The sequence below is a fragment of the Chelmon rostratus genome, chromosome 1 (assembly GCF_017976325.1).
Source record: "Chelmon rostratus isolate fCheRos1 chromosome 1, fCheRos1.pri, whole genome shotgun sequence".
Lineage (NCBI taxonomy): Eukaryota > Metazoa > Chordata > Actinopteri > Chaetodontiformes > Chaetodontidae > Chelmon > Chelmon rostratus.
Window position 1 is genome coordinate 10,507,427 of NC_055658.1, and position 27,575 is coordinate 10,535,001.

Consider the following 27,575-nt stretch of genomic DNA (forward strand, 5'->3'; position numbering starts at 1 on the left):
GAGTTGAACACGGGTTCTAGATTGTAAATGCAGTACAGCAGCATAACTCTACAAAACAGGCTCAGGGAAGGGAGATGCTCTCAAACCTCTCCCTTGCTACCTTATGTGGGACATAGTTTGTTGAAAAGAGCCTGTGTGTGCTTTGATAAACTATATTCAGACGTTGGACTCTATAAATGAGCGTTTGGGTTTGATGGGAGCCATGTGCAGAGCCGGGTTGTCTCTCGTTAGACTCGCCTGTCTGTGCCTCCCATCGGGGAAGCGGAGCTGAGAGGAAGTGGTGCCTCTGGCCTCTCGCTGGTGGAGCCGCTCTCCAAAGTCCCGGCCCTGCGGCTGGCTGTTGGCCTGACTTCCAGAGATGTGCTCCTGGAATGAAGCGCGTTTGAAATCACTGCTGAATGCTTGAAACTCCATTACTGACATGCTGAAACTCTCCACCCCTCCTCCTCCCTGCCCCTGTCGGCTCAGGCCAGAGGTCTGCTGGCCCTGGACTCGTACTGATTTGTCCATTACTCCCATGAAGGGCCGGGGCTTTAGCTCAGGCTTTGTCTTGAAGCTCCCGCTGCTCTTGATCGGGCACGGGGTGTCCGGCACCTGCTGCCTGCCGCCGTCTGATAGGTTCCCACTGGAGGCCTGACTGGAGCTGGAGCCCCTTGAGCCCGCTGTTCCTCCTCCTCCTCCGCCACCTCCCTCCCTCCTAACCTCCATACCGGACCCCAGAGCGAGAGGCAGGCCGTCCAGAGCCACAGAGTGGGTCGAGAATCTGTCAGAGCCCCTGGAGAAGCTGGAGGAGCGGGGCTGGTACATCTGGAGAGGCCCAGGTGGGGAGGAGCTGTTGGGGGACATGGGGTGATAGTGCTCAGTGGGGCTGTGTCCAGAGTGTTCACTGGCTGATCCGGGGCCGATATCAATACCCAGCACCGGTGCCGGCCTCAGGGAGGTGGACATGTGTCTGCCTGGCAGAGGACTGGAGGGACCACACAGAGAGAGAGGCCTGCCCCCAACTCTGCTCCCTGACTGGAGGGAGTGGCAGTGGTGATGAGTCCTGCTGCCCTGGCTCTGGGTCTGCCTGTTGATAGCAGGTACAGGCTCAGGCAGGTCCACGAACAGTTGGTTTTGCACATATTCCTCTTGAGGGAAACATGGCGACTGATCTGCTAAACCAAAGGCCACAACTCCAGGGAGAGTCCTGTTCGGAGCGTACGGATTCAGAGGCCAAAAGTCTGGACTTTTCCCACACTGCAGACTCACATCCTCACCTTCCTCCTTCTCTTCCTCCTTCTCTGCATCCGTCTGCTCCGCGGGGGCTTGCCTCTCCAGACTTCCCTGTGAATAGACATCTGTCTCCTCCTCTGTGGCTTGGTGGTGGTGGGTGTGAGGGTCCCTGTTGTAACCTTGCGTCGTGCTGTTGCTGGATATCTTCTGATGATGTTTGACTTCCTCCTCTACCCGCACCAGCAGGCGCCGGATCTCCCGGTTGGACGGGGAGAGTCGTGCTGCTTCGTGGAGGTCTGCCAGCGCTGCAGCAAACTGCCTGGGGAGGGCGGGGAAAATGAACAGAGGAACCTTAAATTACAGCGCCGTAGAGATGTAGCATCCCAGTGATTTGCTGATTCTTACAAAAATAACTTCCCGTGGAGCAAAACGATCCTGCTTCGAAATACCATACTTCATTTAATATGGTTGTACCTGCTACTCCTCTTGGCACGTGCTCTGGCATAGTAAGCTTCATAAGACCTGGGTTTGAGTTCCAGGGCTTTTGTTGCAAATTCCTCAGCGATGCCAAAATCCTGTGTTTTCAGATTAAAAAAAAAAGTGCATTTAGTGTTTGCATTTTAATTTGAATATTAGATGCAGCACAGTGACAAACAAACCCACTGCATGATCAGCCGTTTAAGTTTAAGTGACTTGGCTGGAAAATGTTTGTTTTTCCGAGCCAGTTCCAATAAAAAATAGTTTTTGCATCTCCATTATATGGATCTGAAGATCGAAGCCTGTTTAATGAGACAGAACTCACGGTGCAATCATTTTTATCGAGCAGGAGGACAACGAGAGGGACAGAAACAGACAGAGAGCAGCTTGTTTTTCTGCTGGTTTTTTTACTGCTCTCATCATCTCTCTCAGGTGAATATTTAATGACACCAACACATTGTGATTCTGTCCTTCAGACTGAGGTCAAAATGGCAGCCTTGAATGTGAGATTGTGAACATTGCTGTTGAATGTTTAATGATGGTATCATGTAGTCTCTCTGCTGGCCCTTACTGCCTGCATTCTGATATAATATGTGGATTTAGCCAGCCCACTCGCACTTCCACTGTAAATAACCCCCTGTAGAGACGCAGAGAAAAGAGAGTGCGCTCGGCCTGCCAGAGAGAGTGACCTTATCGCATCACATTATCTGCTCCATTATTCATCGGCCACAGTGACCCTAAGGATGGCATTTTTACACAGTCTGTTAGGACGTCTGTCATCACCAGGGTGGGTTCCAAACCTGGCTGCAGGCCACACACACATCTATCTCTACACTAACAGCACGCAGTTATTCATTATGTCACCACCTGCTTCCAGGTCTTACACGTACATTCTGTTTACCAGCGAGACATGAAATTAGATCTGAAAAGCAGAGATATTTTTACAGTGAGCAATACCGCTGCAGACATTATCTTTTTATGTCGATACAGATAAATTATATATCTTAAGGAGCCATCTACCTTGCCTTGCCAGCCCTCCTGCCATCCCCTCAGCGTCTAATAAACCTGCTGGTGTTAAATAGTGCATGAGTGGTTTGATACAGCTGTGGGCCTTACGTTGGTTTTCCTGCGGCAGCGGGAAAGGTTTAGATAGAGGGAGACCCGCAGGTCTTTGAGGCCTTTCAGTTCCTCTACTTGCCCCTCACGAGGAAGCTTCCTCAGGGCGTACTGGTAACGCTGGCCTGCCTCCTTCATGCGTCCTTTCTGAGAAACACACAGGCAGAAGGGGAGAAAATAAGGTAGAGAAAGGAGAAAGGAAGGCAATTTTTAAAAGCAGTCCACAAGAAGAAGAAGAACACCCTCGCAGCACACTCTTAACATTCACCATAACATACCTTGTAAAGTATGTTCCCTTCCTCCATCAGCTTCTGCAGCAGGATGAGGAGAATGTCTGGTTTGGAGGAAGCCATGGCCCACGTAGCGTGACCTGATGGAGGGGTACAAATATTTATCTTTCTGTTAACTGTCTTGCCTTGTCTCTTTTACTTTGTGTCTTACATAAATCATGTACCTGATCGATCATGTGGAGCTGTTCTGTAGGCTGTCGGTTGATGGAGAGAGAGAGAGAGAGAGAGGTGAAGAGGGAGTTAGAGATGTGGATGTAAAACTGCAGGTGCTGCAGAATAGAGAGTAACAGTATACTGTATGGAAATGAAATAGGTATCTAGAAAGTCATAAATGCAGACTGTGCGGGTGCAAAAGTATTGCACATAACCCAATCTTTCCAAGTGAGCTGGGTCTTCATTGATTGGTCGAAGTCACATACAAATATGAATACAGTAGCATGCAAGAGAGACGTTGATTCAACTTTATGCTCATTTTAGAGGCTGAGCTACAGTTTGTGGAGCTGTTTAACTGTGTCATATAACATTAAATGGCTTTTGGCACATTTTGTGTTGAGTATAAAATTCCTAGAGGAGGGATTTACTGCAGGGCTGTTAAGGTAAGCATGGTCTTTATACCCATTTTGGATCCTTTCTTAAGCACTGAGGCCACCAGGGCTGGGTTCTGGCAGCCAGTCGTCCGGTCTGAACCTCTGGTACCGTTGTTGTCGGGTCTCTCCAGCACCGCCCCATGTTCCACCAGGAAATGTACCTGGAATAAGAACAACATGCTACATTTATATTTGAATGCATGCAATGAAAAAGTTGTTGGATCTTTCAGTCACTTGTTCATTACACACTGTATGCTTCACTACATTAGCAGATATTAGCAACGCAGCTGTCTGCTCCTTTATATCCTGATGATTTTGGAAAGTTTTTGATCATTAGATAGTTTTTGATTATTGTCATGCTGATAATTAGATTACATGAATGAGAGTTAGAATACTTAGAATGAAATTTTTTTTGTCTCCACATGAACTGTGATTGCAAATTGACGTCCTGTGTTGCAGTTGCAAATGATTATTATAATTATTTCAGCAATTATGATTCATTTCATTTGTCTAAAATAGCTTAAAATGTGTTGTTGTGAGTGTGAGATAATTATATATTGTACTTCACTAATTATCTTTTAACAGTTATTATGTTTTGCAACTTATTGTCATGCATATACCGAGGTCTATAAACTTCATTGCATCCAAAGGGAGACAAGAAAATTCATGTTTTTGGACATTTTCAATTAATGAGAATAAAGATATTTCAATTTTTTTTTTCCCATTATCAACATAATCTCATCGAAACGACAGGATGAAACCCACTGTATCTGCATCCCCGTTAAGTGCAGCAAGGTCTAGAGGAGTCCGGCCCTGCCTGTCTGGTTGGTTCAGGTCTGCGCCTGCCTCCACCAGAAGCTGCACCGCACCTTTCTGGCCCTTCAGACAAGCCCAGCTGAGTGCAGTCAGCCCCTCCTGATCAGCAGAGGCCAGAGAGGCACCTGGATACAAAAAAAAAAATACAAATATTGTTCTAAAGCTCAAATACATTCATTAAACATATTAAGATATTAGCGCGGGGGCGACGACTCTGACCCTTTGACAGCAGGAGTTCTGCAGTGCTCGTATGGCCCTCAGAGGCAGCCAGCATCAGCGCAGTGCGACCCAGCTTGTCGCTGACATCGATATCTGCACCGTGCTTCAGCAGTAACTCTGCAACCTGGGGAAGGGAGGAAAATTATTCACCAAAAGAAAGAAAGAGCCGGCTAAATGAAGAAACTACTTCGCCAGTGACTCCTCACCTGTGTGTGTCCGTGTTTGGTGGCGCTTAGCAGCGGGACCATCCCCCTGCGGTTGGGTATCTCCAGGCCGGGCCCCCGCTCCAGGAGGAAGGCACACACCTCTATCCTCCCTCTCCCCGATGCCGCGCTCAGCACTGACAGAGAGTCGGCACAGAGATGAGACGACGAGGCGGAGAAGAATATGTAATTGACACATTTAGGAGAGATGTAGGAGCAGGAGTGAGAAACAGAGGGAAAAGCAAGGATCATCATTTCCATAATCTATTTCATTCTAACAGCTGTTGTTGCTCTTCATATTATATCTCTGGTGAATTTGTTGAGCTGTAACATTTTTGCTAATATTTTTTTGTTGTAGTCCAAACACAGATAATTTGACAAGAACTCAAATAGATCGATCAGAATCTATCAAAAACACTTTCACTTTCTCTTTCTTATTGCACCTGTCCAACAGCAAAAGGAAGGGAAATACAATAAGTGTTGCTTTTAGTATGCAAACCCTTCAGCTAATTGATCATCTGGGGATCGAGGCATGGTATTGACGGCATTCTCTAACCCTCAAGTACTCTTTATTTATGACAGTTCACGTGACCATGGTTGTGCAATATTGCCTTTAAAGAGAAGTTGACGTCATATGTAAGACAACGGAAAAAATCTGTTGTGCAGCTGCACAAAATAGTAACAGATTTTGTCAAGCCGCTGCTTTAATCACACAAACCGAAGCAGCGAGATAAATGTCTTATTAATGAGAATATTCAAAAACTACTACTGTCATGGATAATTGTAATCCCTGAAAAAGTACAAATTCCAGGTTAAGTAGCCAGGCTTCAACATGAATCCTTGACTGACTCTGGTTTTATTGTGCAAATGGACTGTAATCCAATAATTCTAACACCAAACATAAACATGAGACAAAACCCCTTGAACTGTACATGCAAAGGTGGATGTTTCAGAGGCTGTTTCATGCTCTCACTTTTTGTATCACAGCACTGGAGGGGACTGTGTAATAGAATTATACTCTAATGGCGCTGCAGGCAGAGATACAGGCTTCATCCAACATGCTTTCAGGAAATGGACCTAACAGAATTCTGCAAGCTGCACTATCGCATCTGTGATAGAGGTAAAAGTACTACAATTGAATAACAGCTGCTTTTTAGATCCACTGAATGTGGCTGGACAAGATGTTCAGTGTGATAAGCGTGATGCTTCATTTCTGTCAAAAACAAAAAACAATTTACAGTCGAATCAACTATCTGAAATCAACCAGAGCATCCTAAAATCATAATAGTGACTCCAGTAAGTGGGTATCTAATGCTCCTGAGCGCCTCCAGGTCTATTCAAAGGTACTCTAAGTAAGCTGTTTAATATTTATTCATTGCACACAGCTAGAATGTGCCTAAAATGCATCCCTAAAGCCCTTGAGCACGACTCTAGAACCACACTGATGGACAGAAAGAGGTGAGAAAGCTAAATTTATCTGACTGATAGGAGAAATGTACCCGTTTCTCCCCAGAGAGAGTCGTGAGCGTCCATCTGCACTGCCAGCTGTTCATCTTTCAAATCCAGCAAGATCTTCACCACCTGCAGGAAAACACAATTTTACAGTCCTCTGTATTGCTGGCTCGCTGTGCAGAAAGAAAACCGAGGCGCCCGTAGACCTTGACCACAGCAAACTGCATCTAATAAATCCTCTGCATCAGGCAAGGACAGTCACCATGCTCTACATAAAACTAAATTTGTGTTACAGAGGTTTTTGCCATTCGGACCTTGAGCTGATGCGTACCTGTGTGTGTCCCACACTAGCTGCAGCTGTGACTGCCTGCTGCGCTGCCTGTTTTTTCCCAGTCACAGTCTCATTGCTGTGATGCTGCTGTGGGTCAGAGGGGATCTCTTCTCCCCAGTCGTGGCCCAGCAAGATGTTGATGACTTCCGCATGGCCCTTCAGCCCAGCGTGGACCAGCGCACACTGGCCATTCTTATCAGCGTGTCCCACCTGGCACAGAGGGGCACACAGAAGGGCTTACACTGGTCCTGGCTGGTGCCTGTAATATGCTGGCCTAGATCGGGCCTGTTTATGTCATCGGGCTCCCAGAATAGATCCCAAAACTGTGGTGAATGTAAAACCAGGGCTGTTCAGGATATCACTGGTGTAACGGTACTGAGAGACAGACTGCACTGTCACAGATTTAGATCTGATTTATCCATAGCAATTATGCTGGTCACGCCCTCCAAACCCACATTCGTCTCTCTTCCTCTTTGCACAGAAATGACACTGACCTTGGCCCCTTTCTTGCAGAGCAGGCTGACAATGTCGGCGTGTCCTGCAGCGGCGGCCAGACAAACAGGCGTCATGCCGCTGTCGGTGGTCCCTTCTACGGGAGCGCTCATTTCAAGCAGCAGGGCTACCATCTCCACATGTCCCAGGTGGGCGTGGACGGCCAGAATGGGGGCGTGTCCTACCACCTCCGTACACCAGGTCACACTGGCGCCACCTAGCATCAGCAGACGACTCACCTGCAGAATGAAATGATGAATCTCTGTGTATGAGATAAGGTATTTTGATGTGTTTTTTTAATGGAGAGCAAGTGCACGTCACCTTGATGTTAGGGGTGTACAGGTTCCTGAGGGAGGCCAGCGCAGCCGACAGACTGTCTGTGCTGCAGTTCACCCACATGGCCTGAAGAACGCTGGAGGACACACCTGTCTTCTTACTCAGACCCTGTTAGCGTGTGAGAGAGACACAGATAGAGAGAGAGAGACGTAAACGAGGAAGATTAAGCTTGTTCAGATGAGATTTGTGGTGCAGAATTTGAATTGTGTCCTGGGAGTAAAGCAGTACGTGCAGAGTGCGAGTCATGCAAGCAAACAGTACAATATTCACTGTCCTGTGGGCGTTTATCTATATGAGTAGTGCTAATGTATGTGGGTGATGGTAGGGACAGGGGATCACACTTTTCTGTTTGTGTCTTAGTGTGTTTCTATGCTGCAATGTACAGTAAAGTGCAGGATGTTGTTCGCGTGAAGCTGTTGGGAATCAAGGAGCTCCAGATGGGTTTAGGTACAATCAGTTCCAGTCCTCCGTTAACCTACGTAACGAGCTATAAACATATTATCATAGTTCCTGTTACCTTGAATATGTGAGCCTTGAGGATGTGGTGTCCCAGTTCCATTGTTTGCTGCCGGTTCAGCTTGCCCTCCTGTCTGGAGAACATGAAGGCCAGGAGAGCGTGGCCACTCCTGCAGACATGTGCACAGTGCTTATTGATCAGATGTGGCCGTAGTTCTACTCTCCCAACAGAGATTTCTTTATCTGACGAGAATTTCTACACTTTTTTCTTGCGAGTTCAAAAGACTTACAGTACACCTCTTAAGCATCTTAAGGATCTTCTGCTGTATGACCTTTGACTTTTAGTCTCACCTCGGGTCGCAGAGGAAGTCTGAGCTCTCTCCATCTGCTCTCCAAACCAGCCACTCTCTGAAGGAGGGATGACACAGCATCCGTGTGCCATCCCTGCGTCTCACCTACAAACACAAATGATGCATGTTCTTACTTAAATGTAAAAGTAAAATTAACTGATATGATCAGCCTCCTGGGACAGGTTGTCCCTTATTGTCCAAACACTGTAAGTGGTTTAAAGATAAAGACTAAATCACGTGAAAGTGAAAATTATGCACTTCATAGCAAAGCAAACAACGTTCAATCCTTTGAAACGAAAGCTTAAATCACTATGTACCCTTCCATGCAGTTTTATCAAGAATCTTACCATGAATCCAGCCAGGCTGTCTAATCTCTGCTGGAAGTCCTTCCACTCCAGCTCCCCCCTCACACTGCCTGCATTCAGTGCCCTGAACATTTGTTCATCAGTTAGCGGGTGCAGAGACGCCAGTGCCACATTTAGCACCGGAAGTATCCGTTCAAAGACCTCTTTATCCGGAAAGCTCACCCGACACATCAGCAGGTACACCTAACGGATATTCACAAGTTAGCAGTTGTTCATGATGTTGTATGGGATTTACATTTACTACAAGTTACATAAGATACAATTACACGTGTTTTGTACACCTAAGTTTGAAAACTGAAATATGCAACAATATGTCACCCTAACAAATAACTTCTACATATTGATCTAATTAGTCAAATTATCATTGCGGATGCATGCCTAAATTGGCAGGTCAGTGATCTTCAGTATGTATGTAATCAAGTGCAGGAGAGCTTTATTAGGCTTAGGTGGAACTTTGGTTTTTAGAATCCTAAAGATAAACAATGTATTTTATTAATAGCAACAATGGGAAAAAAACAAGAGCAAAGCTAAATGAGTAGCATAGAAATATAGAGTCTGGGAAATAGGGATAATGTGGAAATAATTAACTAGTTTAAGTAGTAAATTCTGCTATATGTTCCATATTGTACTTCTATGCTAGCTCATGTATTGAACTGTTACTGCCCACTCCCTGGGCCCATAAATCTTTGGCACACCTAAATGCACACCTGCATGCTTTTCCACATTTATTATCCAATCATTAAATCATCACATTTCTAGGTCTTTGTATGTATGATAACACTTGCTCATCTTTTTTACACTGATGATTATGTAAAATGTGACTAAAGTAAATGTGTCTGTCATTTACTTTAGTCACTGTGGACTATTTTTGGCGCTTTGTTTTAAGTCTTTTGTCCTGTCATTTTTATCTCTTACTGATCTGAGTAGCGTGTGAGTACAGTTTTTTCTCTTTTTCGTGAAAAACATGTCTGAACAATGGTTGCCGCCTGTGTACCTTGTGTGGGGATTTTATGGACATTGATTACTTCAGCTTCAGGCGAGATGCCATTTCATGGTAGACAGCTCGCCAGGATGACTGACAAGTGTTAAGTGTTGCAGAAATGTTAGACTGTGAACTTGACCAGATGAGGAAGAGGAAGGCAGATCTAAAAAAAAACTCAAGGCAAAATGTATCTTTAAGGCTCTATAGGACTAAACACTCCTAACGTTACTTTACACAGTAAGTGATCTGATACCTTAATGAAAGACACACGACTCCACATCTGTGATTTTGTCAGCTATAGATGCTGGATGTTTCAAACATCCATCCATCCATTACGTCCATTACTTCCAGCTATTGCAGCAATTTATTCATTATTTTTACCATATGTTAACTATTTTAGTTGTTTTTTTCTCTATGTATTTCAGCCATTTAACAGTCACCTAACCTAACACTTTCAACTGTTTATCCATATTTTTTTAAAAACCTAACCATTTTAATTATTTATGCATCAATTAAGCTAACTATTTCAAAGGTCTATGAGTTACTTCTTTTTTTGTTTGGCTAACTGTTCAAACTGTTAATTTGTTACATTTTAAAGCAAACTTCCTGAACTGTTTATCCATTACTTCTAGAAAATTATTTCAATGGTTTATCCATTACTTTTGGCTCCATTGTTTAAACATTACTTTTATGACTATTTATTTGTTACTTTAAGATAATGTTATTTGAACTGTTTACATTTCGCAAATTATTTCACCCGATTTTCCATTACTTAGCTGTCTATTTCAACCATTTATCCATCGATTTAGCTATAACGACTGTCTATCCAAAATTTTTCTTTAGGCAACATTAACTATTTCAGTTATTTTCGCATTACTTGTTGATTATTTATCATATTTCAGTGACTAATCCTTTACTTTCAGCTAACTATTTCAACTGTTTACACGTCACCTTTAGTTAACTATTTCAGCTGTGTATACATCACTTTTAGGCTACTATTTTCACAGTTTATTCATAACTTTTAGTTATCTATTTCAACCATCTATCTAATATGCTACTTTTAGCTAGCTCATCTGATTGCTGCTCAATAACGACATGCAGTGTTCAGGAGTTACAACTGACTCAATAGGTGTATATAAATATTTTAAAATAAATCAAATTATCATCTTTTCAATTTAGCTGAGCTTCACGACAATCTTTCCACATACCCTTGGCAACTGAACATGTACCCCTGGGCTACAAATACCATTTGCTTGTTGGGAATCAATGCTTCACATGTCTGACCTCTGACAGGGAGACAGGCACCACCAGGTAGTTTCCCCCTTTCAGAGCCAGGTGACCCTTGTGGAACAGATCTAGGGTCAGCTGAAGGTAAAGGACGGAGCCGTGGCTCCGTGTTGAAAGGTGGCTGCTGAATTTGCTGAGGAGCAGCTGATCGGGGGCCGAGCCTGTTGGCGTGGTGACGTTAGAGGCGATCTGGGTGCTGCTGCTGACGCGGTGATGGATGTAGTCACTCAGGTCAGCTCCCAGATCACTGCTGTCTGGCAGGATGTCCAGAGAAATGCCAGAGAAAGGAAGAAGGGTAGTGATTTCCTGCAGGAGTCGAAAACACAAATTCTGGGTGCTTACTGGTAAAAACAAACAGCACACACAGGCACAAGCACTTCAATATTACAAGAATAGTACGCAGGATGTCTTTGGTGCATTAGCTAAGGACAAATTAAAAGCACCAAAATCAGGGCCCATTCCTCAGATGCTGTTGCCTCTGACTCACGCAGAGCCATGGGATACAGTACAGTAAATAGTGTGACAATGACTCAAGCTCCAACATTGCTCACAGGCATCTCTCAGAGTCACATTTCATCTCCTCTCTTGCCTTCCTCAACTGCTCAACACCGGCCAAAACCAGCTATGACTGATAAATAAAAACCCATGCATCTCAGTTCCTCATTAACAAAGACCGACATTTTAGTTCAATGACAACTAATTGACTTCTGGTCATGAACTGTGCTCCACTTAACCCTTTCTCAGCGGTTTATATTCAGGTTGTTATACATGAGTGAAGCACTGCCTCTGAAATGGCTGGTAAAAATGGGTGAATAGGGTGAATAATGATACAATCAGGAGGTGGGGGTACTAATAGCTGTACTCTTCATCTTTTAATTTTGGTATTTAATGCTTGCTGACTTCAAATGTATCAGGAAGAAAATGACCCGAAATGTGTTTTGTGTATTCCCAAACACTAATCAAATTATGTAACCAGCTGGCTGGCTGTCAAGCTCCAGACGCCCAGCAGACTCCCAGTAGTGTTACCATCCATTCAAGGCGTAATCCTTGCAGCATTTGGAGGCTTGGCTTTGGCAGTGGACAGATGCAGCCGCTGTTTGGTGGGATTACCAACCGGATTGAGAAAATACATCAGACTGGAGAGTGCAACGCTGCCAAAAGCCACAATGCCTATACCATGGCAGTAAAAGCACAGCAGTGAACTACACTGCCTTTGCAGGGAACTAAGACTAAAGAAGGCAATGACTTCACCCAAAATGCAAAATCATATTTTCCCACTTCACTTAATTCAAGTGGTATACAATCATCTAGATCAGGCATCTCAAACCGGTTCCATAAAGGGCCGCGTGGCTGCAAGTTTTCATTCCAACCAAGGAGGAACACACCTGGCTGGAATCAATTAATCAGCTGATCTCAGTCTTCAGCTGATAACTAAGTGATCCCTTGATGTTGATTGGTTGGCCTGATGTGCTCCTCCTGGGTTGGAATGAAAACCTGCAGCCACGTGGCCCTTTATGGAACCGGTTTGAGATGCCTGATCTAGATAGTTCCAGACTTTGAGATTTCTGCCTACTTCCCATAATGTCCAGTGCTCACCTGGGATAAAGGATCGCAGCAAACAGGGGTTAGAAATGGGGTACACCCATGGATATATTAATCCCTTGCACCCCCGCCCCCCCCCCCCAAAAAAAAAAAAAATTATTTACCCATAGAGTAGCTGTCTATAATTTTTTGACAGGTTACCTCGTTATTCATTTTTTAACCACAAAGGTTTTGCTTCGCAAAAACATTCAGAGAGCCTAAAAGCTAATTTCATGTTTATCATCCTAATCTAAAATCTATTGGGCAAGCAGGCCTGAGTGGGCGGGGCCAGGGAGAGAAAAACTATTGCACATATGCAGTGGGCGGCAAGATGCAGACGCAACCCAGGAAGTTTTTTGGTTTATGAGCTTCGAGAGAAATTTTAACAAATTTTAATAAATGTTCACTGCAATTAACACAGCCTAGATTTTTGTGTGTGTGGTGAAACCAAAGCACGTGGAGGTAACCCATTCATGGGGGAAACTATGCTGCTGACTTTTTAAATGTATAATTTCAATAATGTGAGAACCATAAACAAGATTCTATCCACCTCCGTCGCAGTAAGGTGTGAGTCAGAAAATTGTAACATGGGTGAACCAACTGCTTGAGAGAGGTGTGCGGTGGTAATGCTGTAATATTAATAATCTCACTTACCAACAGGCCTGTCCGGACTGTGACCACCAATTTAAGCCAGAGTGGAAATTTGGAGATTATTTTGGTAATGAAAGTGGCAATGGTGTCCCCATAGTCTGGTTTATGGAATTCTGCCTCATTAAGACTGTCAACCAATATGATGTAGTCTTCTTCAGGCAGCCTACGCTCTGAGTACACATAAGGCAAAACATAGAGGAAAACATAGGTTGAAGAACATTAAAACACCAGATATATATACTACATTAGCCTTGCAAAGAGAACATAGTAACGAAACAAAGAATGGTATGATTCTTATTTAAATGGTTTCATGGCAAAAAGATTGGGGCATCTTTGTTTTATGTTGGATATGTTGAGAAAAGCACCAACTGCTGCTATTGATTATACTCTGTTGAAAGGGGCCAGAGGCCATTGTTGTTTATCAGCTTGAAACAGGACATATCCATCATGTTTCGCATCATCTAAGCTGTCAATGAATCCCTGCAAGCCTGCGAGGACTCATACACTCAAGCACAAGGGCTCTCCATTTTTTTTCTAACCTGCTTAATAGTGATGGAGTAGGCAAAACACTCCTCTGCTCAGACTGTGGAGGGCCTGGCCATAATAACACATCAATCTAACTGACTGACTGTATCATGAGAAACTGAGCTGGCTAATATGTCCGTAACATTCGCGGCCTCTCCAGAGTATTTTGTGACCTTGAAATCCTCTGGGATGCTGATGATTCACCGGGGCAAAAATAACACTCATCATTTCCCTATGTAAATGACCTACCATCTGTTTCACTCTCTACAGTGCTTCAAATCATTGACCTTAACTAGGGAAAATAATCTATGGGCCCTTCATGGAGTCATTAATGGGCTATTTCATACAGGAGATGGCAGCAGGCTCCCTAATTGCAGGGTGAGGGAAGCAGACATTTTTCCACCTTAAAACTGATACTATTTTAAAATTTAAAAAGGTCTTTAAAGTTAAATATCACATTTGTCTCAAAGTGTGTGTGTGCAGACTTCATTACCCTTGCGCAGGCTAACCATGGGCTCGAGAACGCCCTTTCTGAAGGCAGCGATGGGGTCTTGAACGCAGGATCGCAGGCTGAGTGTGTTCTGCAGGTGAGGCTCTTGCGCCAGCAGCTCCCTGTATGGGGCGAGCTGTGGCGCCCGGGCCAACAGGGCGGCGACACTGTGCACAAACTCCGGCACCAGGCAGGTGTAGGTGTTGTCAGCCTGACAGAAATGGTAGGCTACCACCTGACAGGAGAAACGAGCAGATGGAAAACTGAAAATACACAAAAATAATATTCTCTAAATAAAAGATGTGTTACAGTTATTCTGCAGAAAGATTGTTGATACTGCCATCTCTCCTTCTTCACAATGGGATTACACCTTAGCACGCCAGATTTACCGCCCCCCTCGCTCCCCCGCCTCCCCTCCCCTTCTCCTTGTCTTGTCCACGAGCAAGAACGCCACCTGTTGCTGATTGGCTGGAATAATGTTGTGTGGCTCGGTCCAAGCCACTTTGTTTGTTTCCCATTTACAGAGCCAGGGCTGTGCACAAAAAACTGGATTCTTGTCCAGCGCACACACAGAGCGGACAGCCAGCGGACCGTGAGGAGATAATTGCTGAATGTCAAATTTCTCCAGAATGACTGACCCCACCTTTGATGCTCCGGGTGGATATGCATAGTGGAAATTGAACAGGAAGTTTTAAATGTGGGAAAAGTTAGAATTTCAGTGGGCCATCATTCATGATTTTTCTTTGAAAAACTGCAGGTGGTGTGTCTAAGGGGAGGGTAAAAACACATCTGGTGAAAACTGGTGAAAGGTGAGAGAGGATAACCCCTGCAGAATGTCTAAATATTGAACTATTTACTATTTAAATACTTACACCTCAGCCTCTATTTGCTTACAGCTTGGCCATCTGAATCAGGGTACGTCCTGCTGCTTTGACTACAGCACTTCCAGTTCACACTGTACCACCTGGATTACTTTGATACTGGAGAAAAAGTCTGACTCTGATGAATGTGAAGATGATCTGAAGCTATAAGAAGCACCTTTTCCTATGAGTTCACACTGAATTTTAGGACGTTTATCCGTGATAGATAGCTGACCATCACTGTAAAGAGTGAGATCAGCTGATTACAGCGGTGTGTGTATGTTTGTGTGTTTCACTTTTTTTCGACAGCTTCAGTTATCAGTTACTATACAGTTTACTTTCCTTAGGCAAAATGTCAAACACTTCATGGTTCCAGCTCTTGAAATGTAAGGATTTCCTGCATTTCCTTTTATTTTTAATAATATGGACTGTTGGTTGGACAAATTAAAGGATTGTGAAGGTGTCGCTTTGGGCTCTGGGTAATTAATCGATGAATCAAGGAAATAATCGGCAGATTAATCTATAATGAAAACATTATTAGTTGCAGTCTCATACAAAATAGCTAAAAATGAGCTCCAACCAACTACAACAGCACAATCCTGCTTTTATATCAATGTATTAGCAACAATAATCAAATTATATAATACATATGATATTTCTACATGAAATACTTTTACTGCTTTAAGTACATTTTCTTGTTTCTGCTTTTACAGCACGGTATTAATACTTTTACTTAAGTAAAGGATCTGAATACTTCTTCCATCACTGGTTATGGCTCCGAGAAGAGGTGGTGTAACATGGTGTTAAACTGTGTCAATTGGGTAATCTGTCATATGGGGGGGCAAATAATACTGTTCAAATTTGGATGCTCTTGTACAGTATCTGTTCAAAGGACAATATCTGTTCATATCCCCAGAAAAACAACACAACAAAGGGAAAAACACAATATCTGAGACTAATATGACGGAATATAAAACCAATAACAGTTACAATAAAATAACGGCAAGATATAAACACAGACATTTGCAGAAATCGTGGAGGTAGCTGAGTCATAAAATAGTTTTCACTCATGAGACTCAGCAAGAGCTTCATTCAACATTTTACTGCAGAGTTTCTCTAAAACACATTCAGTAAATACAAGTTGGCTTATTCAGGCAGCTGAATGATAAACAAGAGTCTGAGAAATGAAACATATCACTTTTAATAAAGGGGATTTTTGTAAATTGAACCAAAGCACGAAATATAACAAAATGGAGATAAACAGCAGCTGTCTGTAGACTGTATAATAAATATACACCTTCAACAGTGTCCACTCACTCAGTCTTTTCAGGGCATAGATGGGTCCCACCCTAGGCCACGAGAGGTCCACATATATAACGTTATCAATGATTTCACTTTGAGCGAACATCCTCACCATCGCAAATAGTCTGACTAGTTCCCATGGAAACTCTTATTGAGGCCAAGTTAGTAAATTTAGAAGCTTCCATGTCATCTATGTGATGCAATCATCAGCATGTTCTACATGTGCCCAAAAAGAGAGAAGAACAATCTGACATTAAAATCTGGTGTCACAAACGCGCAACCCCTTGGCTCTTTAAAAAAGGAACAGTGCTGATGTGTGTTTATCCCTTTGAATTGATCCCTCTTCAGTCTTTTGTGAAGGCTCGTAACAGTCATAGCCCCCTGCGGTACTGTTTATGATGCTGTATTATATTACCGCGCTAACAAATCTGGTGAGAGGAGTGCAAGAAAGAAAATCCAAGAGCCATAACAAGAAGCTAAATCTAGGGGCGTTTCTATAATGTAAACATAATTTCGTGCTTTTGTCTGTCATAACTGCAGGTGAGTCAGCAGCCTGCTCAGCAACAGGATAGAATAGCAAGAACGACGATGCAGAAGGCCATTGAGTGGCTATTTGTTTGTGCGTGTTTGCTCTTGTATCTTTGTGGGGACCGAACCAAATTTTTTTAATTAAGAGAATTTAAGAGTCAGGGGCACGGTAAGGCATGTGGTTCTGATGGATACAGGACTATTTTCACATTTTGATAAATACTTTTATTTGCCTTCTTGTGGAGCCTTAGATGAGAGGACTGATACCACTGTCATGTCTGTGCATTAAATATCAAAGCTACTGCTTGCAACCTGTTAGCTTATCTTAGCATAAAGACTGGAAATGTGGGGAAACAGCTAGCCTGGCTTTGTCCGAAGGCTACCAGCACCTCTAAAGTTCACTAACATGTTATATCTCATGACCATTTTTGATGTACCGAAGTTATACTCCTGTAAGCATCAACTTCCTTGAGCCTCCGCTGGTTGCCTGGCAACTGCTCGTGGCCAAGAAATAGTCCGGCACATCACCTCCCGTAAAAAATAAAGAATCGTCGTTTTCTCACTGATTAAAGATATAATGTAATAATTAGTGAGCTGTAGAGGTGCTTTCACCCTGCTTCCAGCCTTTATGCTAAGCTAGCTGTCTGCTGGCTTTGGCTTCATATTCAGCACGCAGACGTGAGAGTGGTTTTGATCTTCTCATCTAACTCTGCAAGAAGAAGAAGAACAAATATGCGGCTTCAATGTTGAGCTATTGCTTGAGGGAACTGTGTAGTTGAGGGTCCTCAAAAGTATAGAAATGCAAAGGTTAGTGTGCATATGTGTTTTTGAGGTACCTTGGCAGCGAGGCATCTGACAGCCTCTTTCCTCTGCGCTGCACCATCACATGTTCCTGCGGCAGCACTCTGGTTGGGCTGGGAATCAGCTGGCTGTTTGGAGGCTGCTTTTCCCTGCCTATCCCCACCTGAACAGAGCACAAAGCAACAACAACAAACGCAAAGCTGCCATTTACACTCGTTAGATGAAGTCCCTGGTGTAAGCACCGGAATGTCAGGAGTGAAGTCTATGACGAAACACAATTAATCTGCTGCAATTAATTAGTGCATCTGTAAGCAAGACTGTGCAAAACCACATTAGATGGCAGCAAGGGTGTTTGTTTCAAAGAGTGCAGAATGATACGTCTGGATTCCTGCACACCTCATGCTATACTCTCTGTAAAACTTAAATCAAAATGACATACAGTACAGATATCAATGAATAATGCAATGATGCTGAAAACGAAGGGCACTGTATTCACTTTGAACACTATTTTCTTTTTCTGTGCTATGTCCTCAGCCTGTAATCTGTTGTTATAACCTAAAATAACAATCCTTCCTATTGCACTGCAGGAAAAGGCTGAAAAAAGGTGATACGAAAAAAATCTGTAATTGGGGCCGTTCTTATTTTCATAAATAAGGATGTGTCTCATTTTATTAAAATCATCACATCACAAGCACGTAGAGTCTGCAACATTTATGGCATAATGTGCAGAACCTGTTTGTATGAGATGTTGGTTTCCTTTTTTTCCCAGACAAAAGAACAGTTTCAGTGCCATTCATGATTAAAAAAAAAAACAAAAAAGCAACAACAATCTCAGTCCCCTTACACAACTGCAATCAGCAGAAACCTCAGGGGAGCACTTGAAAGGAGAGTGCGTGACCCAGTTACCAACTCCTTCCCAAAAAGTGATATTTCTTCCAGTATCTCACAAGAATCTGCCTTCACTGGAGCATGCTGGAGAACGTAAGGATTCATCTGCTGGCATTCCACTTACAGGCACAATTCCCAAAAAGTTGGGACGCTATGTCAGACATAAGTAAAACCGAACGTGTTCATTTGCTAGTGCTCTTTAACATACACTAAATTGACAACAGCACAAAGACAATAAATTGAGTGTTTCACCTCAAGACTTCACTGATTTTTGTAAATATCTGCTTATTCTTAATTTGATGCAGCAAAATGTTTCAAACAAGTTGGGACATCAGCAACAACAGAATGGGAAAGTTGTGGAACGCTCCAAAAACACCTGTTTGGATCATTCCACAGGTAAACAGGTTGATTGGTAACAGATGATAGTATCATGATTGGGTATGAAAGGAGCTTCCGAGAAAGGCTCAGTCGTTCACAAGCAAGGATGGAGCGAGGTTCACCACTTTGTGAACACGCTGGTGAACACAGTTTGCTTGCAAACGATTGCATTCTGCTTTTATTTATGTTTTACACATTGTCCCAACTTTTTTGGAACACTAACGCTTAGAGATGCACACAAAAACAAATTAAGCTGCTGTGAGTAAAGATAAGGGTCTTACATTTAGGGGAGGAGCTGGGGCTGTGAGGGATGCTGGGACCTCCCTGTTGCGTACGCATGCCGTGACAGCTGAGCGTCACCAGCCGCCAGATAATAGCAGTCTTGCCGGAGCCTGCGTTACCAACAATGACAGCGCCGCGCCCCTCACAGCTGCTCGTTTTTCTCAGGACCTCCTCCAGACGCGTGAAGAGCCAATCCCGGCCAACAAAGGGTGTTTCTGCGGTGATGCCGGGGACTTCAAACAGCAGCGGTTTTAGCATGATGTCAGCTTGTTTGAATGGCACCAATCTCCCTGGACGGAGTAAGAGGAAAGCATTAAAGAGAACATGAGAATGAACTTATGTGTGTGTATTTAACTTATGCATACGTGTTCCACACTGGTCACAGATGTTTCTGCACCAAGCTATATTTACACACTGATTCCACCCCAAGGTTAAGCCGCAAAATACCTTTGGAGTCATCATTTGTGCGTCCAGCTGTGTTGTGTTTACGGACGGAGCCCCTGTGTCCAGCAGACCTTTGGTTGTCCAGATAGCTCAAATCCTCCAGGCGAGTGGAGCTGGTTGCTGTAAAGAGAGAGCGGGAGGGGAATGGATTGAGGGTGTGAGAGAAATGCAGGAAATGTGCAAAGATACACATGCATACCACACAAGTGTCAGATTCATTGCTTGAGTCAATTATTGTATCCATGGAGACGTGAGACATAAACAGTTGTTGCTCTCAGTGATAAATTCTCAATGCCCTTGAGGAGAGAAGAGAGAGGAAAAGAAAGCAACTCATCTCACGTCGTGTAATCTCAAGCTAACATGAGTCTGAAATGACCAAATGTTTCATACTGTCTCACACATCAGGACACCAAATTGGTGAAAATGGCTGGAAACTCATCGCCGGCTGTAATGCAAAAATGCATCAGCTGACAATAACAGGATTAGACACGTTTTTATGATGACTAAATAAGCCACATAAAAGCCAACATGATAAATAAAAACGAAGAACATGTCGTACAGAAGGGCAAGAAACAAAAAAGAAAGAGTCGTTTACTCCCACATTCGCCTATCCATCCACCCACTCAGACCACAGAGATTACAGGTCAGCCAGGCTCACTTTCTGCAGTTTGCAAGACATTTATCAGGCTATTGTGCAAAATAAAGAAATAGGCTTTGTGTAATCAGCTGGTTCTTAAATTTGGTCCCCTGCAAAAATGAATAATCTATTTCTGCTATTATGGCATTTACTATGCAGCAAAACACAGAGTGACAAAAAAAATGGAAAGCGATGTACACTGGAAGCAAATTCAACAGTCCTGTAACAAAGACGATTCAACTCTATTGTCATTTTTGAGCTTGTAGTTTCTGTCGGGTTTGTGTTTGATTACCATGAGTGAAGTTTTTCAGTGTTTTGTGGACAAAATATTTTGGACAAAATACGTTGTACAAGACATCATAAACATATTTCTAAATATTGCAGTTCAGTACTGAATCACTTCAATAATAGTCTAAAAACAGTCCATACACCATTAAACACATAACAAGTGAAGTACCATCAAAAAAACCCCAAAAAACTGAACATTTTAAGTGGACTGACTTGTTCCACTGCAGTTTAATTGAATTGCATTACATCTTACTTTTATCCTTTTTTTAAAAAATAAATAAATAGTTTTTTGTTGTTTGCCAGCTTTTGCCTTTATTTAATCGTTGCCAGGATTTACCTGGGAGAGAGAACAGAGATGGATATCAAATACAATAGAAATGGGTATAATTCAAACTCCAGAAACTCCAGAATGTCCCGGAAAGTTAATTTTTTCTGTACTAAATGTAGGTTTATAAGCATACACCTCAGACTGAGGCTCCTAGAGTCATCGTGGCAGCAGTTTGCAGGAAAACAGGTCAAGACCTTAGACTGTTCCTAGTTTCAAAAGGTTCCAAGTGTCTGTGCTTGCTGGGACCTCTTGGCTTGTGATGATACTGGTTTGCTCTTATTCATATTATTGGATTATCTACATTGGAAAAAATAGCATTCGTATTAAAATATACTTTATAGTGTTACAGACAAAAAGGACTCAAGCTGCATGGAAAAATGAGTCAGACAGAAAAAGCTATTGTTATTTTAAGAGTTTTCAATGGCAAGTTACAGGCTGGTCTGTTTCATTCATTCATTGCTGTAATATATAAAAAAAATCCTCTGTAAAATCTGGAAATCTGGCATTACTGCTGCCTCTAATCCCTTCAGAGTGGGATTGAAAAAAAAGGCCTCAGTCACGTTGCACTCATCTATAAAATAGTGTAGATAGACCAATCAAACAGGCAGCAGACGAGAAAGTGCAGCTCCTGAACAGATGACGAGCTCACACAAATAATCATGGGCTATACATGTTAAACGCAGTCACTGCTAATCTCAGTGCATCTGAGGGATCTGCACTACATGTCTGAGCTGTTACAGGCTTATAGCTTTAAAGCAGCAATTACGGTCACGGCCTGAAGATGCTGGCCAGCAGCATCCTTAAGCATCCTTCGTCATGACAAATCACCAAATCTGTCTGCGCCCAGACGTGTTGCTCACACGTTGTTTGTGTTCTTAAATGATGTTTCATGTTTGCTACATGTGTAGTCCTGGCCCATCCTCTAGAACAGGGGGAAAGGCACACTGCAACACAGGTACGAAGAGATCCACCACCCTTTTTAGCGCTTTAGCAAATCAGATCATGTTCTGATACATCCAGCATCCCTGCGTGTGTCCATCATCCTGCAGCATCAGCGTGAGAGCGTGGGTGAGAGCTACTGAGGCCATGTTATAATTTACAGCGCTGTGAAGAGCACATGGAACCTGCTCTGTGGAGAACCCAGTGGACAGTGACCGACTCCCTGATGCAAACAAACCAATCACAGTGTGCACACTGCAATTATAATGAAAGAAAAGAGACCAGGAATAAGCAAATAATAAACCCTGGAACACTGGGAATATGAATTCCCTTTCAACAGGTGGAAGAGGGCTTTTAAGACGGGAGACATGAAGGAAATCATCGTAATTGTCAAGCGAGAGCCAAAGTGAAGAACCGAGGATTGAAAGAACATCCACAGTGAGAGGATGAGGAACAGTCTGCAGCAGAACAGTGTGAAGGAGGTGTGGAGTGGGATGAGAAAGACTGCTGACTAAAGACAGCCAGGCCAAATGGCTGAGTGGACCAAGGACACAGTGAAAGAGTTAAAACATGTTTTTAGTCGGTTTGACACCAGGGCAGCTCATCTGTCCGACCCCTGACAGTCCAGCCTGACGGGACCCTGCTCACCGCCACCTATCCCACACTCACTGCCTACCTTTATGTTCCCGGCTGGGGACAGTGTGGTTGATTGTCCTACGGCCCCTGTTGATCCTTCATCACTTAAAATGTCAACTCTGCAGCGCTGGCCCAAGCTCCCAGCGTATCACATCCGCCACTTCAATCATTAGCAACCCACCTTGCACCGATTCTGCCGAACCTGTTCAACCTTAGTTTGACATTTTGGGAAAGACCATTATTCGCTTTATGACAGAGAGCTATATGAGAAGACTGACACCACTCAGTATCCACTTACCTGGTTAGCTTAGCACAAAGACTAGACACAGGGGAAACAACTAGCCTGGTTCTGTCCAAAGATAACAAAAGCTGCCTAGCAGGACCTCTAAAACCCACTAATGTACAACTTGGATCTTTTCTTGCTTAATTGGTACAGAAGCCGAAACATAAAAACGACAAATCACCATTGTACAGGGTTTTTTTGTGTTTTTTGCGAAGTTTTAATTCAGTGAACTTTAGCAGTGCTGGTAGGTGGATTTTGTCATCGTTGGAGGAGCCACGCTAGCTGTTTCCAGTCTTTCGGCAAAGCTCAGATATTACAGTGATATCAGTGCGCTCATCTCATTCTAAGCTATACGTGTATGTCTCAAAATGCATTACTGTTCCTTTAACTTCAATTTGAAGTTCCACTGCAGAAAACTCTTGCCCTGTCTCATTATTGAAAACGGGATGCTCCACTGCCCTTATAGGCCAGTGGCACTGACATCTCACATAATAAAGACTTTTAACAGGCTGCTAGTGAATCATCTTAGACCCCTAGAGAAAGACTCCTTGGACCCTCGCTAATTTAAACACTGGAAGCATGGACAACACTAGACATCATATCTGTAGTTGATGCAACTGCTGCGCATCCTCAGCCTCTGACTCGTTCACAAAGAAAAAGGCACTCTCTCTGCCATCATGTTGCACAATGCTTCCTGCCAAAGTGGCCCCAGTCTCAGCCCACTGGGGGGGTGATGAAGCAGGTAACTTGCACTGACTCGTCAAGCTGTCTTGGACTACCTTTGGTATTCCTGTGCTTGCGACAATCAGCATTTATCTCAGGGAAACCTTGAGAACATGAGCGAATCCATTCCATAAATTCTGATTACGAGAGGATGCTAATGAGAACAGACAGTGAGGAACACTCACAGCGCTCATGGTCACATGAGGTGATGCAGCCTCCATCTATTCCAGACTTTGAATTTATGCATAATTGCACAATTAAACCTGAACATCTGAAATTCTATATATTTTAGGATAATACAAATGGAATATGCTCAGATTGTAATCAACATTTTCTGTGTTCATTTGTTTTCTCTTGATGTCCTGCTGCTGTTAATGTTCCTCTTGTGCATGCACAATGTATTGTACAGGCTACGTTTTCATTATATATAGTACATTATACGTTTGTGTTAAAATTTAAAGAACCATATATTCATAAAACCTCCAGTCATTTTATTCCTAACTGCCGCCTGTTTTTCTTTGTCGTAGCCTGACAATATTGCTGCTATAACAACTAAATTTTCCATATGGGAATAAGTTTAATTTTATCTCCCGTCTCCTGATGTAAATCATCATGCGTATCTACACCATTGCTCTATGGTCCGATCTTTCAGGAAAGTGGAATAAGATTCTAGTGGCTACAGTACATAGTGGCTTGCTTCATCTTTATTCTGAATTTCATCAAGAGTGCCTAAATGAAAGCACCAGCTGACAGAGGAAACTGGCAGGCGTTACTGTGAATCCACTCCTTAGGGAATCTCTTCTTTTGCTCCCACCACAAATGAACTGACATCTAAGGGAAGAAAAAGAGCCTGGTGCACTAGCAAAGATCGTGACTGGAGAGGGAGGGGAGTATTTTTATGACAACTGGAGGCCTCCCAGGACATTTAACTGGTACTGCTCACTGTGTGTATCCAGCCTCAGTGGTAAGTAGAGCACCGACACATGGTGCAGTGAAGTTTGGTTCTGCATCACAGAGATCTGGCAAATTATGCTCCTCTCTCTGTCGGATGAATAGTCAGAAAATGGCGAGCCAACAATCAATTCAATCAGTTTGTCATTCAGTCAATATTTATCAGTCCGTTATTTAATCACCCGGGTCACAGCTGTCACATTCATGCTCTCATTAACCTACTTCATCTACACAATAATGGAAGCTTGAGCAAATCACTCACTAGCTCACTAATTAACACATTACATCTGGATTGCTTAAAAAAACAGAAGTGTACAAACGACGCGCAGAGGGCGTAATGTGTGGGACTATTTCTTGGCCGGGAGCAATGACTTCCTGGAAATATGACATGTTAATGAGCGAGGTTTAGAGGTGCTGGTAGGCCGATTTTGTTCCCTTTGGTCCGAGCCAGGCTAGCTGTTAGCTAACGGGGCTGCTGACTCCAGCTCCATAATGAATAATGAAAGCATAAGAGGGATAGCGATGTCTCGTCAATCTCTTGGCAAGAGAGTGAAGCGCACTGCTCAAAATGTCAAGGCATTCCTTTAAATGCAGAATAAAGTGAACGTACCTGCCACAGAATTTGGTCGGGGCATCACAAGGGAGGACGTGCTGCGTATGTGGTGCTGCGGGAGGGGTCTTTTCGGTGCTGGTGGAGTCCTGGGCTCCATGATGTCAGTCCTAGGTAAGGCCTCATCTGGTTGGGCGGTCAGATTGTCCCTGGTTGGCCCGGGATGGCGGTCCTCGCTTGCATGGCCCATTACACCAGCACCGCCCCCCAGGCCTTCATCCTTAGTCAGAACCTCACTGGAGGCGCTGCGCTCCTCATTCTCAGAGGAACTAGTGATGGTTGCTGAGCCGCACGAGGAAAATATGGGTTAGGTGAGGCAGCCAAGAACAGAACATATGGCATGCAACTGCTTACTTGCATTCTCCTATCCGTTGAAATTGATTAAAGCGCTGAAACGAAGCATTGCCTTCAACTTCGACAGATCTCATTTACACAAACAATGAAATACACCTGTTTCATGAGCCCTACACTCAAAACTCATCAATCATTGGGTTTTACTGTACTCGATGAGCCCTTTGCACTTTTGTCTTTAACTATAAATACAAACTCTATTTAGGGAGAAAAAAGTGTCCTATTTTAGGAGAATCAGACCCATAAGCAACAAAGACAGCAGTGTCCCAGTTTTGACAGGAGGGAGCTGAAGCCTTGAGGCTGAAGTGGCACAGGCGACGTAGAGAAAGTAGCTGTGGGGTAGGGGTACACACTTGACTCAGGACTAAGCGATGTGGCATCTAACTTCCTACCACCACGGAAGAAGGTGTGGCATTGTCGTGACACCAGTCAGATTTGGGAATTCTGATAAGGTAAGCGGTTCCACATTGAGTTAAATGGGCCGTTGATGTCTTTTTTTAGCTTCTGGTGATGCAGCTTTTGTATTGGACATGCTTCACCTAGTGTGAAAACCAATCAGAGCTCGTACAAAGTGGATAGATATCATTTGAATATCTGGCCAGGATTTCAACAGATACACAGCAGCAACTCTCACCTATGATTCCGCTATCCTTGCTCTCCAGGGTGGAGGTCGGGCTTTGAGAGGGAAGCCCAGGGCTGCTCCCGGTGATGGGTCCAGGGGCAGGAGGACAAGGGGTGGGGCTGGGGACAGGGCTGGAGAGAGTGCCACTGGGGCTGGTGCTGAAGCTGCAGTGCGGTGAAGGTAAGGATAATGGCTGGGGCAAAGGCTGGCCTCCAGCGCTGGTGCTGAGGGTGGAAGAGGGGCTCTCTGAACAGGGGGAGGCAGTACTGCAGGTCAGAGTGGAGCTGGGACTCCCCCCCTGGGCAGAGGTATCACACTGAAAAAGAGAGAGCAGAAAGACGGTGACTTGAGCAAAGGGCCATGAAGTTAAGACGTATACACAGACTCAACCCAATCACCTCAAGGAGAAAGAGGAGAGAAAGAAAAGAAACACATCTCAGTGATGCTCTCCTATCTTCAAAGTGTATTGAATGAAAAGTGTCTGTTGCCACCCTTTTTAGCAGTACCCCACTCTGCATGACTGTGTTTGCCTTCATGCACACCGTTTTGTGTGTTTTTGTCTGAGTGAGTTGGTGTGCACACAGATGGGAAATGAAACGATAATTCCAGTTATTCTCATCCTGGCTGTCATTTTCCCAGTTTTTCAGAATGATGGCTGGCTGTGTTCAAAACTAAATCATCTGCTATAGACATTTGCTGCAAGAGTCACTGTACACACACCATTCTGATCCGCACGGGGCTTATTTCACGAAAAATTGAAATGAAAAGTGGACATTTTTCACAGGTGCCAGGATGTGTTTTAAGTTTAGAAAAATCCAATGAAGACACAGCGTGTGACTGCCTGAATGAGGCTAATAGTTCAAATCACACATTTAATACCACAATATGCAAGTTTCAGGAAATGGAAAATCTGACATTGGATGAAGGCACCTTTGCAGTGTGTGGGATAAAAAGATACGCTTCAGTTGCAACAGGGAGCAGCTGCATGTAAAACTCTACTGCACAGCAAAATACAAAGTGATTTTGAACACAGTGGGTCATCGTGGTGGAAAGACTACAAAAATAAGAGCCAGGTTGGAAAAAAGCTGTGATGGTTTTTCAAACATCAAGGCTCCATCTCAGCAGTATCACGTCTAGTGATAAAAGGCCTTCCAGCCCACTTTTCAAGAAGAAAGAAAATGTATACATGGCGTATATATAATAACAAGGACATCTGCACAATATAATGCAATCTACTGCAGTTGTCCTGCAATAAATCATTTTCTTATTAAACTTGCTATAACAAATTCAATTAAATTGCTGCTGACATTTGTATTATTAATGTATGCAGCCTTTTACCAATAAAGGCAGTGGTAAAAATTGCATGTGATATGCTCAAAAGAGCTTAAAACCTTTCACAAACATCAAGAGTGTTGATAAATGCACATGTTTTTGATTAAAGGAGTGGTATTTCTTTTTTGTCCTTATCTTTGTAGCTCGTGCACGTGCATTTCAGGTCTCCTC

General features: G+C 43.5%; 1 protein-coding gene across 1 annotated transcript in view; it reads right to left on the reverse strand.

Moving 5' to 3' along the window:
- Positions 1 to 156: 156 nt before the first annotated feature.
- The window catches only part of LOC121605516 (protein TANC1-like), a 33,563-nt gene continuing 6,144 nt past the window's right edge, over positions 157 to 27,575 (reverse strand). The window contains exons 5-28 of the mRNA XM_041935445.1: positions 26,085 to 26,388; positions 25,100 to 25,381; positions 19,708 to 19,824; positions 19,260 to 19,550; positions 17,748 to 17,875; positions 14,225 to 14,456; positions 13,210 to 13,376; positions 10,972 to 11,280; positions 8,688 to 8,888; positions 8,342 to 8,445; positions 8,052 to 8,160; positions 7,520 to 7,642; positions 7,201 to 7,437; positions 6,707 to 6,916; positions 6,423 to 6,504; positions 4,927 to 5,060; positions 4,721 to 4,844; positions 4,451 to 4,626; positions 3,714 to 3,846; positions 3,263 to 3,292; positions 3,087 to 3,178; positions 2,809 to 2,955; positions 1,690 to 1,790; positions 157 to 1,534 (exon numbers count right to left, since the gene is read on the reverse strand). Of these exons, the coding sequence (XP_041791379.1) occupies positions 157 to 1,534; positions 1,690 to 1,790; positions 2,809 to 2,955; positions 3,087 to 3,178; positions 3,263 to 3,292; positions 3,714 to 3,846; positions 4,451 to 4,626; positions 4,721 to 4,844; positions 4,927 to 5,060; positions 6,423 to 6,504; positions 6,707 to 6,916; positions 7,201 to 7,437; positions 7,520 to 7,642; positions 8,052 to 8,160; positions 8,342 to 8,445; positions 8,688 to 8,888; positions 10,972 to 11,280; positions 13,210 to 13,376; positions 14,225 to 14,456; positions 17,748 to 17,875; positions 19,260 to 19,550; positions 19,708 to 19,824; positions 25,100 to 25,381; positions 26,085 to 26,388 (5,211 nt within the window). The remainder of the gene's footprint in view (positions 1,535 to 1,689; positions 1,791 to 2,808; positions 2,956 to 3,086; positions 3,179 to 3,262; positions 3,293 to 3,713; positions 3,847 to 4,450; positions 4,627 to 4,720; positions 4,845 to 4,926; positions 5,061 to 6,422; positions 6,505 to 6,706; positions 6,917 to 7,200; positions 7,438 to 7,519; positions 7,643 to 8,051; positions 8,161 to 8,341; positions 8,446 to 8,687; positions 8,889 to 10,971; positions 11,281 to 13,209; positions 13,377 to 14,224; positions 14,457 to 17,747; positions 17,876 to 19,259; positions 19,551 to 19,707; positions 19,825 to 25,099; positions 25,382 to 26,084; positions 26,389 to 27,575) is intronic.